This window comes from Charadrius vociferus, unplaced genomic scaffold, assembly GCF_000708025.1.
Source record: "Charadrius vociferus isolate BGI_N301 unplaced genomic scaffold, ASM70802v2 scaffold385, whole genome shotgun sequence".
In the NCBI taxonomy this organism is placed as follows: domain Eukaryota; kingdom Metazoa; phylum Chordata; class Aves; order Charadriiformes; family Charadriidae; genus Charadrius; species Charadrius vociferus.
In genome coordinates, this window is record NW_009648925.1 from 7786550 (window position 1) to 7805682 (window position 19133).

General features: G+C 41.9%; 1 protein-coding gene across 1 annotated transcript in view; it reads left to right on the forward strand.

Annotated features, from left to right (window-relative positions):
* SMARCAL1 (SWI/SNF related, matrix associated, actin dependent regulator of chromatin, subfamily a-like 1) overlaps positions 1 to 15664 on the forward strand; it is a 36970-nt gene extending 21306 nt beyond the window's left edge. Inside the window, exons 9-16 of the mRNA XM_009887333.1 lie at positions 2403 to 2543; positions 8150 to 8368; positions 9125 to 9195; positions 11430 to 11532; positions 12634 to 12816; positions 13329 to 13429; positions 14976 to 15072; positions 15458 to 15664. Coding sequence (XP_009885635.1) covers positions 2403 to 2543; positions 8150 to 8368; positions 9125 to 9195; positions 11430 to 11532; positions 12634 to 12816; positions 13329 to 13429; positions 14976 to 15072; positions 15458 to 15664 — 1122 coding nt within the window. The remainder of the gene's footprint in view (positions 1 to 2402; positions 2544 to 8149; positions 8369 to 9124; positions 9196 to 11429; positions 11533 to 12633; positions 12817 to 13328; positions 13430 to 14975; positions 15073 to 15457) is intronic.
* The last annotated feature ends 3469 nt before the right edge of the window (positions 15665 to 19133 follow it).

Sequence of the window (19133 nt, forward strand, 5' to 3'; positions counted from 1 at the left end):
AGCAAATCTTTATTGGCATCTATTCAAAATGAGTTGCCACTAGAAAAAAGAGAGATGTGAATCAAAGCCATTTCTTTCATCCAGAATTTAAGTAAGCCTTCAACACTCGGAAACTTGTCTTTCTAGCATTATTGGTTTTTCTTCTTTTCTCTCTTGAGCTCCTTCTGTCATGGATTTTAAAACTGAAAGGGACCTTTGGGATGAGTTAGACCCCCTATGTTCCACACAAGTTTCTGGAATTAATTTCTTCAAGTCCTTCAGAGCTCTTGTGGAGCTAGTGTCTTTTTTTAAATTTTATTTTTATTTTTTCACTGTTGTTTTTTACTTCTAGATTTGTTTAAAATGATTAAATACAGAGGATGTGTCACAGCCTTTGGTAAGTGCTTGCAGTGGTTAGATACCCTATCTGTTCAAAATTAAGTTGTGCATAGCAAAGCAGCAGCTGGAGAAGTTTAGAATTCAAATAACCTGTAACTTCATCATTCTGACCTTTGATACCTGTTTAGGGACTGGGGAAGGAGCCTGACTAATCGTTTTGACTACTGGGGAATGAGCGTTCCAACCTTGTCTCATGTAGCTCCTGGGAAGCACCCTCCAAAGAGGAGGAACCTTGAGAATGGTATAAAACCTTTCAAGACACTTGGGTTTATGTTGCATTTAATGTATCCCTGGTCTGTTTTGAGTGAACTTTTCTTGCTTTAGCTTGATACAGAGTTATTTGAAGTGAGCTGTCTGTAACTGCCTGGCCTCCATGTTGTCTTGTTCCTATCAGTAGCCTTCTGTTAGTCCAAGAGGAAAAAGTTTTAATTTGGAGGTTTCTTGCACATGTGGGACTGGCTTGTCTTGCATTTCATCAGATTTCTCAGGGTGGTGTCAGTTTAGCCCTCAAAGGCTTCAGCAAGGCATCAGATATTGTCTAGGTTCTACTCAGTTGTCCTCCACTGTTACCTTAATTTTAAAAACTGGCCTAATTTCTGCTTTATCACTTTGTTTACTCATGAGATCTGATATCTTTTTCCTCTGTGACTCCTCCTTCTTTTGAGTAGCTTAGGCACATCTGTCTTGTGCAAACTAACTCTCACCTTCCGACATGTCGAAATGTTTGACCTCTCCTCTTATTTAGTTCAATAAATACCCTGCTTTTTTACATGTGTATGGGAATTGTCTGATCCTGGTGGCGATCACGTTTCCTTCTGATCTGTTTAGTAGGGATGGAGGGAGAAGGCAAGTCCCACCTTGATTACAACCTATATATAAATATCTGATAAAGAGTCCTGAAATTAATTTCCGGTAGCTGATCTGTGAACTCTTTTTCCACCAGATTTGGTTGGCAAGTGGATGAATCAGCTGAATAGATTTGGGTGACTGGTAGATCTCAGTGAAACGATAAAAGAATTTAATTTTCTTTTTCATTTAAATGTGAATGAGCTGTTGGTACAGATGTCACTCAAGAATCTCTTTGTTATTTTAATGAACCTGCATTAAACCATGCAGGAAATTACAAGGCATTTGTAATTTGACTACTGTATGTGAATTTACAGCAGTAGAAATTCATAGCTCTCATCTAATAATAGAATTAGATAATGGAGGTATGAGGGTAGAAATGCATCTTTGAGGCTTTTATGCTATAGTGTATATTTTTTTTTTCCCGTCGTTTTGGGAGCACCTGCTTTAGATACAGGTTTCCCACCCCCTTCCTGTCTCCTCTACAATACATGTTTTATAGTCTTCTTACATGATTCGTATTTATTAACTTATGTTCTAGCATCCAGCCAGCTGTGCCTAGACTCGCCATGGCTGTCAGGTGGACATCTTCTGGTCCTGCTTCAGGCAGCTTCCTCTTTCTGTCCTTGCTAGTAGAATTTAAAAAGAAAAAAAATGAACAGAAAGTAAGAAAAAAAAATCCTACTTCTCTGGATATCTTCTGCTTTTGTGAGGAAGACAGTCTGTTTATGGCTTGCTGTGGCACGTTTATTACCAGAGAATTTATTTTGGAGGTGAGGATGTACCTGAGAGGGTGTGTCATTCTCCTATGACATCTGATGCCAAATGAAATGTTGAGCCAGGCGCAAGATATTAACATGTCTAGTGGGTAAATGCCAATTCAGAAAGCACTGTCATAAAAATTTATGTCCCCTTCCCTTATAGTGTGCAGATGAGGAATAATAAACAGTATGGTTTGTCCTGCTTCCTAGAAGTTTTAAATACCATCCTTGAGTCTGAAGCACTGTCTTCAGGCAGTGAAGGCGGAAAGTATCTGTGGAAGGTGAAGAAGTACTCTTCCATTTATGGTGCTTGGAGAATGGCTCTGGGATTTTCTTTCAGGACTGGGGATGACTTCTTAGCAGGTTCTGCTTATATTGTAAACTGTATGATAACGATGCTCCATTTTGCTTTCCCAGGCTGCCAGGAGAGTGATCTTGCTTTCAGGAACCCCTGCCATGTCACGGCCCATGGAGCTCTACACGCAGATTGCGGCTGTCCAGCCAGACTTCTTCCCACAGTTCCACTCCTTTGGGCTACGCTACTGTGATGCCAGGAAGGTACCTCAGTGGGGGAAGTCGCAGACTGGGACTCTGCAAACAGCATTTGATTATTTTTTTTTCCTTTTGAAAAATGTGGAAGCTTTTAATTCCTTTTCTTCTGTCTGATATCACACCTTTTTTGAGAAAGTCTAACTGCAGAGTAACATTTTAAAAGCTTTCAACCTGAGAAGCTCTAGGTGCTGCAGTGGTGGGCCTGAGACATGGAGGCAGTAATGCTTCTTATCAAAGTCTGCCTGCCCTCAAAGCCACAGAAGTGAAAAGCTTAAAAAAAAAAAAAGCCATTTTTGGGGCAATGAGCCTGTTCTAATAAGAACTTGCCCCCAAAGTGTTTAAAATGGGCAGAGTAACTATGGGGCCTTTAGGCAGCTGCAGGTTTGGGCTAATTGATTAAAATCAAACCCCAAAGCAGTTTCTAGTCTGCTTTAGTGACTGTTTAACAAAGGCAGGCCTCAGTTGCTTGAATTTTGAATTTTATATCTCCAGGTAAGTAAAAAATGAAGATTTATATAGTCCATCTTTGTATTCCACCCTCTTCTAAGTCAGGAAATGGATGTGGTCCTCAGCATACCTAGAAAATAAATTAACTTTTCTTATCTTTGCCAGCTGCTCAGCAGTGGTTTCAGCAGAGTCATTGAGTCCAACCACTGCAAGATCTTGGCTTTGCAGGAAGATGGCATTTGCAGCCACGACGGCAGGTGTCTGCCTTGCTGTCAACGTATGGGCAACTCAACTGTGCTTGGATTTGCCATCTCTAGGGTGGCTGTGTGTGTTGGAACACACACTCCTAAGAGAAGAGCTTTTGCTACTGCCTGTTGTACAAGGAGGCTCTAGGATCTTCTGTGTTGGTTGCATAGACACAAAAAGGGGAACTAAAGTTCCCCAAGTTCTGATTTGGAACACGAGCCCTTTAATGTGGCTTGCCCTCCAGTTCCTCCAGGGCAAGCATACAGCTCTTAGCATGTGGCACAGAATGACTTGGCAGTGTGAACATGGACCTGTAGTGCATGAACTTGCTTGTTCTGCTTTGTTCTGGAGTAATCCATTTCACTTCTTGTGCCTCATTTTCTGTAAGACTGGGCAATAACTTTCAGCAGAGTGGTTGGAAACACCAAATGACCATTTCAATGCTCAAAAATATTTACAGAAGAACTGAACATCATCAGTGTATGCCATAAAAATAGCTATTTGTAGGGCTTTTGTGTTTGTTTTCTTTCCTCTGTTTAGGGTAGCTAACATACGCCAAGTTTCCATCAACATGATTCACCTTGCAGTCTCATATAAAGTTCTCAAGTCCCCTTTTTCCTAGATCTGAAGGCCTGCTTTTTACTTGCATTGCTAGTGTAGTGCTGTTCTATGTATGTCCAAATGTGCAAGCTAGATGAGCAATTCATTGGCTTTGATACTCATATGCTGATGCCGTTGGCTGAAGTGAGGCCATTTAGCATGCAGAATCACAGATACGGCACTTGAGTTCTAGAAGATGACAACATTCATGTTAGCAAAGCACTGATTTTCTGGCAGAGGATAAACTTATTGTTGCTCCATCCGTAGTAGGAATCATACGGAGGCAGAGAACTATGTCTTTTCCTGAGTTTCATTATCTTTGTTGAAATATCCCTGTATGAGCAGTGTCCAGAATGTTTCCTAGGGGGAAATTAAGAGATGCGGTTTAATCTCATTGGTTTTCTGTAGTAAAAAGGAAAGTTGAATTGCAGCGTGTGAATCTAAATAGGTTTGGAGTTTCATAAACCCTTTGAGGGTCAAGTTCTGCATGACTAGCTGTTGCTTCAATTACAAGACATATGAACCTCAGGTAAGATGCTGAATTGGATAAAAGAAATAAAATTGTTTTGCGTGATCCAGGTTGTAACAGTATATTCTGTGTAAATGAGTTTTCAACCTACAATGAAACTCGGCGTGGAGGTCACAGTCTGTACCAGCTTCCCTTCAAAACCTCTGCAGGGTTTCTAGTACAATTTTATTTCTCTGTTTGACCTGCCTCTACTAGACAGTAGAGGTCTTCTCAGTGCTGCCTGGGACATTTTGCTACAGTTAATGTCAGTAAATAATAGAGTGAACCTGGAAAGAAGTTGGTTATTTAGAGAAGAAGTGGGGCTGCTGGAAATGAAGAGATGTGGATAGTATTGCAGGAAAAAAATGGGACTGCTGAATATTGAGTTGCTATAGATCCACGCAGCAATGAGTGAATTAAAAGGTGTTTTGATGATTGTAGTTATTCCCTCATGATTGTAGTATGTCCCTCATGTTCCTTTTTGCAGCTCTAAGCTGAGGTTGCGTTAGGAGATACATTCTCTCTGAAGAACTGTTGTGGTACTTTTGCTGTCGTTACTTAAATAGGTTCTTCTTTCTGTCCTCGAAGTGGCAGCGTTATGAGTAGGGATGGAATTGCTCAGAAACAGAGAGGCTTTGCACGGCTTTTGGAGATCTGTCAGGATGAAAGGTGCTATGTAAAAATGTTTTGATATTAATAATAAATCTGCATTATAAGATTAAAGAAAAATTGACAAACCTGAACCATTCAATTTAAAACTAAAACCTGACTAGTTTCTGTCTGAAGATAATAGATTTTATGACAGAAAATTGCAAATACCTGGCAGATGTGATTAGAAAAGATATAAAATAAAAGTTTATCATTCTGTAAGTCAACCTCCCAGCATCTGTACTCCTAAAAATGCAGCAAGTGAAATGTCACCTGCTTATTTACAAAATATCTCAAGTCTGTTTCCCAAAATACATGCTGTGAATTCATTTTTCAAACTGGCTGAAGTTGGCAAATATTAAATAATTTCTATCTGAGCACATGCTCTGAATTTCTAAGAGTTTGGCAGCTTCTGCTTAACACTGTAATAAGTTTACTGACTCATGTAAGATGCTGTAACACTTTGGTAAGAAAATCACAGTTGGAGGCATTTGTTCTGGAATGATATGGATCAAAGCCAGATGTGTATTTTGGCAAAATAAATGTTCCTCTTTTTCCTCTCTCTTCTTTTCCACAGTGGGATATACTAATTTATGTTTTAATAATTCCAAAAATAATCATCTTTTTTATCACTAGATAGGTGCAGTACAGAACTAGCATGTTTCCTTGTTTGCAAATTTTTCCAGCAACAGTCATCATAAAAGAAATATAGTAATCGGAACATACTGCATAGATTCTGCCCGTATATGCTTTTTAATATGACAATAGATGGTATATTGGCTCTGTTTATTCTTTGTTCTTTCAGTTATGATGATGTTACTTTTCTGAAATGAATTGGGCTACGTGGACACCAAACATATGTATTACTTGCTTGTGATGGAAGTGCAAAGTGGAAAAACATGGGCTGCATGAGTAGAATGAGGTAGCCTGAGGAGAGTGTCCAGGCCCCCTAGCAAGCCTTGCTCAGCAGCCGAGTCAGCGGTGATCCCTGCTCCTTAGCTACCAGCGCAGCGAGCAGCGTGGGCAGAGGGCTTATGAGGTTGGGTGCTGCACCAGGTGGGTCCTTCTTGGTTCTGGACATCTGCTCTGCTGGGTCCACACAGCCTGAAGAAATGCAGCAAGGTCAGCTTTCCCCGCAGCGTGCGTAAAGCTAATAAACCCAGCTAGACTTGAGCCAGCTTTTCACACACCTGAGGGATGTATCTGCATCGCACTCCTGGTTGCAGGGAAGCAGAGCAGTAATACCCATGTAGCTTTTTGAGGGCTTGGCTTCGATGCAGGTGGGCTTATTACCTCTGGCTGTATACCACTGTGCTGTTGTCAGAGCCAAAGCTTTAACTCTACGGGATCCGAACTGGCTTTGTCTCTCGGGTTTCAATTGTTTCCTGCTTTAATGAACCAACTATAGATAATCAGATGGTACCATAATTATGTAGGAATAGATTAAGTCAAATGGGTTTTAAAGGTGGCCATAAGTGCCAGAATCTGAAGTCAGTTAAAGGTTCACATCAGTACAACGTGGCAATAGAATTGCAGATTGTCCTGTTATGTCTCAACCTGAACTAGGAACGTTCACTCCCAGATATCACAGAGGTCTTAATTGCCTATAAGCTGTTTGATTCCTCCTCTTTCTATCTCATAGCATGTTCTCATCCCTGTTCCATCAAAGCACCATCCCTTAATACAGTCAGTAATGTGACTAACCTCGTGTCTGGTTTGATTTATTTTTTGTCTCATGCATTCCAGAGGAGGATGGAGGGTGCAGTGAATAGAACTTTTTGGAGCTTTTTCCTGTTTTACTTCCATTTCTGTGTTGCAGCAGGTTTCTCTTGGGGAAAGCAAATAAAAGATAATAAAATAAAAGATAATAAAAGATTTTTAAGGTTAAATCTATTTTAGCAATTAATGTGGCTTAATGAGAGTGGAGCAGCAGATCAAAGAGGTTGGTGCTGAGACTCCTCACATCTCCATTATATGCGTTTCGGGAGGGTGTATATATACATATGTAGGGGGTTACTTTGGGTTGTTGTTGCAAGACCATAGGTTGTATATTTGGCTTTTTTTGGTGACACTGCCAGTAAGACTTAGAATTATTACTGTGAGGAAGATTTCCCCGCTCCCCTGCTTGGTTTTCAGTGTTACTGTACCTGTATTTCATATACTTATTTGTGAAACTTCAGCAGAAAGGTATCTCTTTATCCTTTACTTCAGCATAAAAACCTTATTGGTCTCCTCTCCAAAAGAAAGTGGTTTAAAGATGTTTCTTTTGGGCAATGTACCAATTTTGGTGCCACTGTTTGTCAGCTTAGTTGTTCTTTCCCAGAGAACAAATGATAGGCTGTAGGGTTACTAGTAGGAGAAGTGATGAGCTGAGATTAATTGAACAGATATATATTGTCTGCACACAGGATCTTGGAGAATAGGGCTGGTTCAGAGGCAAGTGCTTCAAGGAGGAGTAAATGAAGGGTTTGTTCAGAGGAGCTTTCAAGTGATGGTGCTTTGAAGAGACAGTGCTTGGAGTGATGTATTTTGGGCCACGATTTTATTTTTTTTTTCTTGAATCTGAGCCAAACATGGTAATGGCAGAAACAGAGTATGTCAGGAAGTGGATCAAGAGATAGGTCACAGTGAAAACCAGGCAATTTTGACCTAGCATTTAGTAGGCGTGTCAGACAAGTGTAACATCTCTGTGAATGCATTTGTATTAAGGATGTTTGTCGTCATGCTGTGAAAGATGATTTTTGTGTCTCTCTCTGCTGAAGGCTGAGGTAAATGTGCGTGCACACAAGTGCAGTGATTTCTGCCGGCCTGCCCAAAGGTGTAGGTGGAGAGCAGCACAGGAGCACAGCACCTTGCTGTGCGAGGATGAATACCAGGGCACAGTGCTGTGGTAGGGATCCCTACCTTTCTGCATGGTCCTCTTCCCTGCACCTCCGTGAGCGCTTGTAGATAGGAAAATGAGAAGTTTGTAAATAACCTTCTCGTGTTGGGTGGATTAGTTTCTATACTTCTGTCTTATTGCCATTTTTGTCAAATCTCTCTTCCTACTAACCACTAAGTTCTTGCCTTGTCCAGTTTCCCTGGAAGTTTATTCTGCTCTTGGATTGCCTGCAGACCAGTCTCTTGTAAGTTTGACACTGATAACTGCTTTGATCTTTCCTAGATGCCGTGGGGTTGGGACTACTCTGGATCATCCAACTTAACCGAACTGAAAATTTTGCTGAAAGAGTCCATCATGATCCGACGTCTGAAATCAGATGTGCTTTCCCAGCTTCCAGCAAAGCAACGCAAAATGGTTGTGGTGGCTCCTGAAGGCATTAGTGCAAAGACTAAAGCTGTCTTGGCAGATGAAGCAAAGAAGATGGCCAAAGGATATGACAGCGTAAGTCAGAAACTGTTTTCATGATGAGCCATTGGTATTTCAGGTACCTTTATTTAAAAACATCAGTTGAAAAACAGTACCCTGAGTTCCCAGGGAGGTCAGAGTCACACTTCGTGTGAAGGCACAGTGGAAGCCTGTTGAAGGCACAGTTTTAAATGAATGTACAACACAATCAAAACACGTGGTCTACTTTGTCCCTTTGTGTGAAATACCATTTTTTCTCTCTTTTTTCCCCCTCCCTCGTTAGTCCTTTCTAATTGTCTTTCACACCTCCTGCCTCTGTACATACTCTTCTGTCCTGCCTTGTAATCCCATTCACCCTACAAACACAGCAGTAACTAAAGATGCGAAGAGTGTATTTTTACTTTTTCTGTTTGTTTTTCTCATGTGGATGGCAAATGCATGTTCTAGGCTCCTAGGTTGCTAATACAGTTTTGCAAGAACTTGGGAGTTTTTTCTTGCTGTTTTAGTTGGGGAATGCTTTCTCAACTAAAACTTTGTGATAAGCTTGTCATCCAACTTGTAGGAGTTGAGTAGGAGGTAGGAAGGGAGGTGTCAGAAATAGGAGTGTGTGAGTATCTGCCATGCCCAGTGGTGAGTAGGAGACTTTCCTCTCCAGTCCCCTTTTGTTGTGCACTTTTAGGCTGATTTTTCCTAGTAAAGTGTTTATTGGCAGCCTCAGACATCCCAGATCTGTAAGCAAGAAGGAGAAACGGCATTTCTGAGACTCACGCTTATTTATCTTTCTCTCTGCAGAAACAACAGGAGAAAGAAGCTCTTCTCCTCTTCTACAAGAGAACGGCAGAAGCTAAAATCCATTCAGTTGTGTAAGCTGCATGTCATTACTTCATTCTTGCCTAGTAAAATGTGTTTTTCCGCTGAGAACAGGAAAACGGTGCCTTAGAGATAACAGTGCAGGGACATGAAGCATAGCCTCAAGCCAGCTTAGAAAAAATTGATTTTAATTACAATGCACTAAACATTTCCTTCTCTCAGAGTTTGTAGGCTGAATAAGTCTTCTGATTTCATTCCAGATATGGATCTAAACTGTCATTTGAACCATCTGAAATTACTTGGTGTTTGGGACTTGGATCAAGTTCCCTGGTCTGGACCCCGTTTCAGTTTAAGGAGGAGGGGAGTGATGAAACTAAAAGTATCACCAGAATTTGAGAAAACAAACGCTGCAGTCCTGCTGCAGCAGGAACCCTGAGCCAAAAAGCTTATGAGATGGACTGAGCTGTAGTTATAGCATGCTCTAGGGAAGCAGCCCCTAGTGAAGTTCTTGGCTCTTCCACAGAGCTCACATGGGTCCTCAGTAGCAAAAGTTTTCTATCATAGGTGTGCTTTTAACTCTTATCTTCCCTAGGAAAAGTTTCTTTTCTGTGCCCTGTCATCCTTAGCCTTTTGCTAGGACTGCAAAGGAGTTGCTTTAGGTCATATAGTGTGACTTTTTGATAAGTAGTATGCTAATAACATGTGTTGTGGTTTGGGCAGTTTACTTTTCCACATCCCTCTGAACGTAAGGACCAGCTGATGTGTGCTGTGTGATTTCACAGTCTCAGACCTTGCTGCAGAATCTGCCTGTTTGACCCAGAACTGTACTTCAGAGTCCCAGCGCTCATTTCTGTAGAAGAGTTTCTTCCTTTTATGTTAGTGAACAGTTAGAAGACTTTCTTCCTTTTATATTCAGTTGCAAGTGTGAACTGAATATAAAACCGTGAAGTGCTGTTTACTTGACTCTCTGGTAGGAACGAGTCCATTTTTTTCTGGGGTTTAGTAGCATTTAAAATAGCAGTTATAAGCTGCTAATGTACAGTACCATGTAGCTAATGGTACTGTCCTGTGACCATCAGCATGTCCTATGATCATCAGCACCTCCTATGTCTTACCCTTGATGACAGTGTGTTCCATTGCTTCCGTTGAAGCGACTAGCCATTTGTTACATGCAAGGTGGGAATGAGATATAAAATAATTGTAATGTGTTGGCACTTGCTTGCCACACTTGAATGTTCACTTTGATATTTGTTTTGCTTTAAAATCCAGCGATCCCACTTCTCTTCAGAGTTTCTTTGTTAAATGATATTCTCACATAATTGGGATCTGAACATCACGAGCCCTGGGATCTGTCTGCAAAGCACTGATACATCTTAATATAGCGCAGGAAATCCCGCTTGGTGTTTTCTGACAGTTGCTGCTGACCTAAGCTGTGTTATATTTAACAAAGAACTTGGTATTCCTGATCTTCACAACAACTTTGTTATTCCAAAGAAGAGATGACATTTGTATCATCTGTTCTGATAGCTGTTGCTATACTTAGTCATAAATGTTAGGCTTTTAGGTGTTTTTCATGCTCCAGTTGTATCACAAGTTACTACAAAGAAATGGGTTCTATAGCTCAGCTATTAGTCCATGGAAAAAGACAGATGTTTTCATTTAATTAACACTATTTAACTGCATTTAGAAGGAGTCTTGTTACCTTTCATTGGTCATTAGCCTATATGGATAATTCCTAGAAATAGCTGATGTATTTAGATTGTTAAACTATAGTAAATTGTAAGCGTGAACCATTCCAAGAAAAGCTGCTTTTAGGATACTCTGATGCATGCATTTAGAGACCTTTGCTTCTAAAATAAAAACAATCCTAAGTATACATAGAAAGGATAATTGTATACAGATTAGCTTAGGGTGTTGTGATTGTGCAAAAGTTAGAAATACAGAAGGGTGAACAAAGTTGTCAAATAAGTATAGATGACCTCCAGTTGATTGGCCTGGGATGTCATGTTTCAAGTAGGATATAATAAATTGATTGATACACAAGTATAAACATAGGCAGCTGTCCAGCTGCATTGAAGAAAAATGAGTGGATTTTCCTGCAATGTCTTTTTTAATCTGTAGGAAGCTTGCCTTGCTACTTGCATTTTACTGCAACTTTTTTATGCTAGCTTATTTCCTAGTTTCTGTGTATAGATAAGCAGTATCTTTAAAATATGTCGTGAGCAAAGCCTGTATTTTTTTCAGTACATAGTTTATAGTTTTGGTGTTTTTTTCCTCTTTCATGTAGAGAATACATCCTTGAGTTACTGGAAAGTGGGAAGGATAAATTCCTGGTGTTTGCTCATCACAAGATAATGCTGGATGCAATAGTTGCAGAACTGGAGAAGAAAGTAAGTCATTGACTGAGTTGTCTTAACTTTATTACTATTCCAGCTTCAAAGCTGTTTAAGAGCTCCCTAGAGTTATTGCCAGTCAGATAGTTTATGAAAGTTAGTGGCAGAGATAATTTCTACTTGCTGTGCTTCTGAACGTGCCCTTCATCGAGGGAGCTGAGCTGTCAGAGTGAATGCCTCACAGGATGCACTTTGTACTGGCTGAATGGCCTTTGCTTTATGTAATGTTGTTTAATCTCCATCCTTTTCCCTGGAGCTTGTGAATTCTTGGAGGAGTGTTACCCTGTGTGGCCATCTCTGCTTTCCTCAGAGAGGGAGAATGTAACAACACGAGTCCAGCTATGGCTGCCTGCCTTTACGTCTGTGGTGCTCTTACATTTTTGAACTGTATGGAGACTTGATAGACCTGTCAATCATCTCTCTGATGTCAAAAAGGTTTTTTTAAGTATTCATGTGAGAGTAGCATGGATGCACCCCTAAAGAGTTCTGGGTCATGCTGGGGCAGTGTGAAGGATGACTTAAGTTAATATTCTAAACTATAAGCCACAGTGGCAGTGGTGACTTTGCTGCCTCTGTGACATCATCCTCCAGTAGTACAAGGAGGTTGGACACTGAAGAGTTATGGCCCTGCATCACCTAAGTTTGTCATGCCTCTCCCAAGCCTACCTCAGAACAATTGAATTGTGTAGGATCCCATCTCCTCCCATCACAAACAGTGGAAGACAAACAGGGTAGTTGGGGAGGTTGTAGCAGCTGTAACATCAGCACACAGACAGTGTTCAGCTTCCTATTAAGTCAGTTGCCTTTCCACTGTACTCAAGTTGCAAACTTGTTGCTGTCCTTCCTGTTGCTCAGGACTGGTGGGAGAGCAATAGACATGAGTATTGTCACGCATTGTGAACAGAGGGGAGGTACATTATATGCTGACTATATGCCTCTGTCTTAAAGATGAGGAAAGGTCTTGAAAATACAACTTGCCTTTTTACTTTCCTGGTTCTGCCATGGGAAAGGGAAACAGAATCCACTAAAACGTGGAAGGAGGATATGGGAAAGGGGATACAAGGCCTCTAAAAAGTATCATCTTCTGCCTTTTCACAGCGTGTTGAATACATTCGCATTGACGGCTCCACACCTTCAGCTGAGCGGCAGTCTCTGTGCCAGAAGTTCCAGTTCTCAGAGAAGCAGATTGTGGCTGTCCTGTCCCTCACTGCCGCGAACATGGGCCTGACATTGTCTGCTGCAGACCTGGTGGTGTTTGCGGAGCTCTTCTGGAATCCGGGGGTATGTGTCATTCAGGGGACAAGGGTTGGATGCTCACAGGAGAGCAGAAACATTGGTGCTTAGGAGGAAATGTAATGGGCAGGGGACTTTCTCTAGACGTTTGTCTCTTTATTTCTCTGATGGATACTTGTCTGTGCACCTCCAGCTGCCTGGGCTTGAACCAGTGAGGCTGGTTACAGTTTGCTGGCTGGAGAAGATGACATGAAAGGGAAACATGCTCCTGTTTCTTAACTTGACAGAGCTCTCAACAGCTTGCCCAGCCAAGACCTGAAAGGTTCCATCATCAGTGCTGACCCTTTACTTTTGAAGAACGCTCAGTAACTTTTGGGAACCCGGTGCGCCAGATTACTTCTTGGCTTAGTCTGTGTTTGAGAATGCAGGTGTTAACAGGATCCAGATGAGAAATAGTCACTAAGCACAAGAAACAAGATCTGCTTGTTCTCTGGTGCTTACACTGTTCTTTAGATGTTGCAACTCTGACTTTATTTTCTTTGTCATGTTTTTATATAAAGGTTTTGATCCAAGCAGAAGATCGGGCACATCGTATTGGACAGACCAGCTCTGTTAATGTTCACTATCTGGTGGCTAGAGGCACAGCAGATGACTACTTATGGTAGGAATTGAGAAAGGCACTTTGGTTGTCCTGTAATCTATTTTCACTGCTTGTCAGATATGTGATGTAAGGTGCTTAATGTTAGCGCTGATTTCCACAGCCTGTGAAGGGAGGAGCAGTAACTGCCAATCGGGGCTGCTGTGAGCTGGTGACATAGCCTGGCCACAGTGGACATAACTAAGTGGATGACAAGCAGGAGGATTAAAATTAGATACCTGACTGAGAAAGGCCTGTTGAGAGAAATTCTGGTTGAGCTGATGCACCTAAAATCTTCACAGCCTCTGTCTAAGGAGAAGGAATTGTCTTAGATACAGCCCAGAGCATTTGTGTGTTGAGGTACTGTGAAGTGCTGAGTACTTTCAAGCAAAGGTAATAGACACTGGAGATGGTTCAATGTATCATGGATCAGGCCTGAGGAGCAATCTGGCTGCTGAGTGCTTGGACAGGGAGATGTGGAGGAGGACTGTGCTGTTGCTTTCCTCTTTCTATTCAGTGACCCCTTCAGATGAATTAAAGAAATGCTACTGACCCACCTCTGGGGAGTTGTGGTCTGAGCCTTTTTGGCTGCAGTGAGAGCTGTCAGTGGGCACTGGTCCTTAGGGCTGTGGAATCTGACATCCTGAGGAAGGGAATGGTCTGAGGAATCCTTAGTGTTGCAAGGGAACTGACCTGCAAATGGTGCAAAGAAATTATCCACCAGCTGGTTCATTTAAAGTCCAAAATTACATCTTTATTACCTTGTTTAAAGGAACGAATTAACTAAGTGAACTTGTGCAGTTCCAAGAATATCATGATGGCAAATAATTACAACCCTACAATGCAGGGATCTGGAAACTGATGCATCGCCCACGTTTCATGGAACGTTAATGACAGTAATTCTGCCTTTATTTGTGAAATGCTGTCCGTGCAGTCATTAGTGCTTAATGGGAAGGAAATATGGCTCTTCAATGAAGGACAGTGACATCCTTTTTAAAGGCGAGAAAAAGAACAAGACAACAAGGCTATTTCATAAATGCATTAATTGTGATGTAGCCTTTGCTTCTTTCAAAGTGTCCAGTTTGCAGGTGTGGTTAGGACTTCTCGGCTCCTTGGGCCAGTGATGGATTCTTCCTTCTGCAGTATGTTGGGAGATACCCTAGAAATGGACGTGTCTGTTGATGGGGATTGCCACTGCTGGAGACACAGGCTATTGGGACTCCTTTTAGCTGCATCTTCTTGTTCTGACTTCATACCATTGGTGTTGCCTCAGTCAATTAATTTCCCTATTGGATATGTGTGTTCTCCAAATATTTATAGCCTGAAATCCTCCTCTTGTTACTTACTTAAATTGGATTGATACTTACTTAAATTGTATTGATCGATACCCCAAGACAGCATACAGTCATCATAAACAAGAGCTGGACAGGTTAAAGCACTAACAAGCTTTGGTAGAAAAGCTATCTTTATACCCCTGTTACATCTTTCTTTTCATCTACACATAGTAAATGACACAGTGTCCTTGCATGATATTTTCTTCCTTTCAGTAATATCTATTTATCTCTCCTAGGCCAATGATTCAAGAGAAAATTGAAGTGCTGGGGGAAGCTGGTCTTTCAGAAACCAATTTCTCCAAAACAGCTGAATCCACTAATTACTGCCCTAAGGTAATTGACCTGAGAGAATATTGATGGTCCCTGGGAGAGGTTGAATGGGTTTTGGCTTGTGTACATCTAGATTGGCAAGTGATTGGCAGGCTGACCTTAACACCTGTTCTGCCTTTAATGCTACAGCTCAGATTCTCCAACTGCTCCCAGGATCCATGCCTTGATTTGGACTGTGTGTAGAGAGTTCCCAAACCTGCTGCATGCAAGGAGACATGATAGCATATATGTGTCTGAGATATATGTGTATGTATGATGTATATATCGTATGATACATACACACGTGGGCACTGTCTCAGGGCAGGCAGGGAGGGTGCCCTCTGATTGTTGCTCACTTTGTTTTTATATGACAATGTGTATGCAGATTTTGTCTGTTCTAATTTCTCAGACAGATCCAAAGCAGAAGACCATCTATGACCTTTTCCAGAGGACCTTCTCTGAGAGCAGAGATGACACTGATGAAGTTTTGCTTTTGGAGGCAGCTGACGCTTGCTGTGAGTTTGACTCTGCCAGTGCCTTGCAAGATACAGGAGGAGAGACATGTTCAGTGAGTCCCCCCAAAAAGCGGCGTATTGAGGAGTTTTTTAAAGTGTAATGGTGACAGAGAAAGAGAAGGTGGCGAAGACATTTTTTTAAATTAAAAAAGACACAACAAAAGCAATCAAGTATTATTTTTTCAGTTTTCAAAATTAAAAGACTAAGTTTTCTGTATCTCTGGTGCGTTTCATCTCGCAGGATGAGAAGGCAGTCTGACAGTGTGACAGATGAGCAGTGCACATCTGGCAGCCTGCAGGTTTTGCAGTCCTGGTTTTGCTGATAACTGAGTGGCCATGGGCAAGTAGCACGCTGCTTTGTTTCAGCATGTCAGCTTCCACTGTTGTTTTGTTTAAAAAGCAGGTAATAGTTGTCTGTCCACAAGGCAGAACTGTTGTGAAAACTAACTTCTTAGCAGTTGCAGAGTGCTTTTAACAATCAGTCGTCCATATCCAAGAATTTTAGTCTATTTATAGGACTCTGATAACTAGCAAAATTTGGCCCTTACTTGGGTCACTCACAAACTGTCTCTCTGGTATTCTGTTTGGCGGTGAGGAGAAAGGATCCAGACAGATCTTGATGTTTTGTGGAGGTGGGGGAGAGGAGGAAGAGCCCCAGATTTTTGTCTGTGCAGAGCAGTCAGTGCCTTGAAACGTAGTAGTAGAACTGTCTGCCAGGAGGTGTGTATTGCCTGTTAGGCACATGTCTGCCTGAGCACACTGATCTCTGCCCTCATCTGCTAAATCTTGGGACCTGCTCTAGGGCACGTGCTTCTTGTGTCAGTGGAGGGTGAAGCCGGTGCTGACTGCCAGGGATTAAGCCTGGCTGCTTAGGAAGAGGGGGGTGTCGTGTGTGTTTTCTTCAAGACTCAAGACTGATTCCCACAGATGAGTGAGGAGAGGGGGACATGTGCGGACTTTTGCCCTTGTTTTGTAAGAAACTGATTCTGAACTGAGCTGTTTAAATAAAGAGTTGTTTTAAGTCATGGTTTCCAAGCTTTTTGTACTTTTCCTATTTTAGAATTTCATCTCCCATTTGGACCTTAAGCTTGAGAAATACATGATGCAGTGGAAATATTAGCGGGTTTTTTAAGTATTTATAATGGCTGAAAGACAGATCCTTTTGGGGACGCTTCCTTTTGTGCTTTCTAAAACACGTCAACTTTCAAAAAGGAAACTCCCATGATGCTTTGCTTACAGATGAATCAACAACTACTTCCATAAGACATTTAGGCTGGTACCCTAGGACCTGTTATTTGCTCCCATTACAGCTCTGTGCAGGTTACACTGAGAATGCCAAAAGCAGCACTGTTGCTTTATGAAGTGATTACAAATGCCGGTTTTCAATTTGTCACAGTCTCTATCACGCTCTCAGCCCTGGAAACTGGGAGACCTGAACTCCCAGCCTCGATGCCTCCTGAGCAAACCCGCTCTTTGGTTCGTTTCAGGAGCTTGTCACGCAGTTGCTGTCCCTTGGGCATAGCCTGATTTCACTTCACAGCGATGGTGCCTTTGCAAAAACTCTAGAGGGCCACTTCTGAGTGGGCCTGATGTAAAGGCAAATGGCTCTGTTTATCACAACTGGTCTTTTTGGGTATCTCTGCGTGGTCATCTGTAATTTTTTTCTGTATTATTGCTGGTGTGGTATAGCATGATCCCAGATTAACGTCTTTCACATTTCTGGTCTTAGTACTAAAGATACTTGGAAATGGGTTAGTGTTAAGCAAATGTGGCCAGGGAGCACAGGAGAAGATACAGTTTCACAGAGGTACCACTTAGCTATGTTTTACAGCCATAATCAGTAGAGAAGAGTAGGGGGAAAGCAAATGGAAGGCAGCTTACATTTAGCTTCTGGAGGCCAGGACCTAACATGCTCTGCAGGTGGCGTGCTTGGCTGTGTGCAGATACCAGACACTGACAAAAAACCCTCTCTTCCACGGTCGAGGAGGAAAAGGTTTGTGCTATAAGATCAACGTGATAATAACTGGGATATTTTTTCCTGCATCGGAGGGTTTGATTATCCCATTTTCAGCAAGTGTCGTCATGGAAATGCCTTACGGGCTGTGTGTGCAATTGTGCTGGGTGGAGACTTGCTTTTCATTCATGACTGCAGAAGGTGCTTTGGTGTGTGTAAGTGTGAAGAGGAGCAGGACCAAGGGTCGTGTGACTGGCCAACTGGAGGAAATGTTTTATCTCTGGATTTGAGACCGAGAGCTAAACGTCATTTCTCTTGCTCCAAAAGCAGGCCAGGAGATAAATACACACTTTTCAGCATTTTAAAATGTCTCTCTTCTTGAACACAGAGTATTTAATCTGTTTCTAGGACATGTGATCTTTCTACTTTCAGAGAGGGTTGTTCTGAGTAAGTGTTGCTGCCTGCCTACTGAAAAAAATATGGAAGACATTATTTGTGTACCCATATTGTTGTCTCCTATAGGAGTAATTTTCTTCCTCCTTGTAAAGCTTACAGCTACTTCAAAACAGTATTTTTCTGAAATCTGCTGCAAGTACCCTTGGAGAATTCTGCTTCTCATAAACTCAATTTATCTTATCCATATATTGATAAATCCCAGCCCTGTTAGAGGAATGCTAGGTGTACTCTTTCTTTGTTAGGGCCCATAAAATCTCAGCTGGTTTGCTGCAGAGTTACAAAGGCTCTTCAAGTACACTTGAGGTTCACTTTATCCTTACTAGATGAAAAAGGGGAGAAGAATCTTGCAGGAAAGTGCTTTTAGTCGTTACATCAAGGGATTGGAAAGACTGTGCAGGTCTTAGCCAAATTACACCATTAGTCTGTCATTAATATGATGAGGAGGTGGCTGGGAAGCTGCCAGCAGGCTCAGACAGGATCTCCGAGGCTTGCTGATGAGAATTTGTACGAGGTAGTGTGTGGGTTGCCAGTGAGACCTGCAGGCAGGCTCAGGAACGTGCAGTGCTCTTGGGGACTCTTACACTTGCCCATTGAAGATGGTATAGCTGTAACTTTTTGGCGTTATCTAAAGCTCAGAAGAGTGAAGGGAAGGACCAATCTTAGCAGATCTTGGAGCATCTTCCTGTGACTGGCTGCCTGCTTGTACACTTGCGTCTGCACTCTCACCCACGTTTGAGAAAGGCGTGTTTTCAGGAAGGATGTCGAAGCAGGAACAATAGGTAAAAATACCTGGACAGTAAAACGGAGCAGTTCGAACTACGTCTTCGGCATGTGAAGCTGGCCAGGCTGGGGGAAGCAGAAGACTTCAAGGTGGTGGACTGTCGAGGCAAGGCTTTTGGAGCTGTGCTGCCCTGTCTGCATCCATCCATCTTCTCGGTCACTTGGAAATGTATCGTTATTTTGGCAGTGCTGGGAATGGCTGTCACCTGAGGGGGTTTGGTTGTTGGCAGAGCTGTCTGTAATACTGCTAGATGAAGCATGTGACCACACGCTGTACTGTCACAGTGAACTTTAACTCTGTAGATACAGACTGGAGAATAGCAGTAAATCCTCTGTCCTGGATGTGTTGGCTGACGTTTTTATTTTTTTTTTTTTTTAAA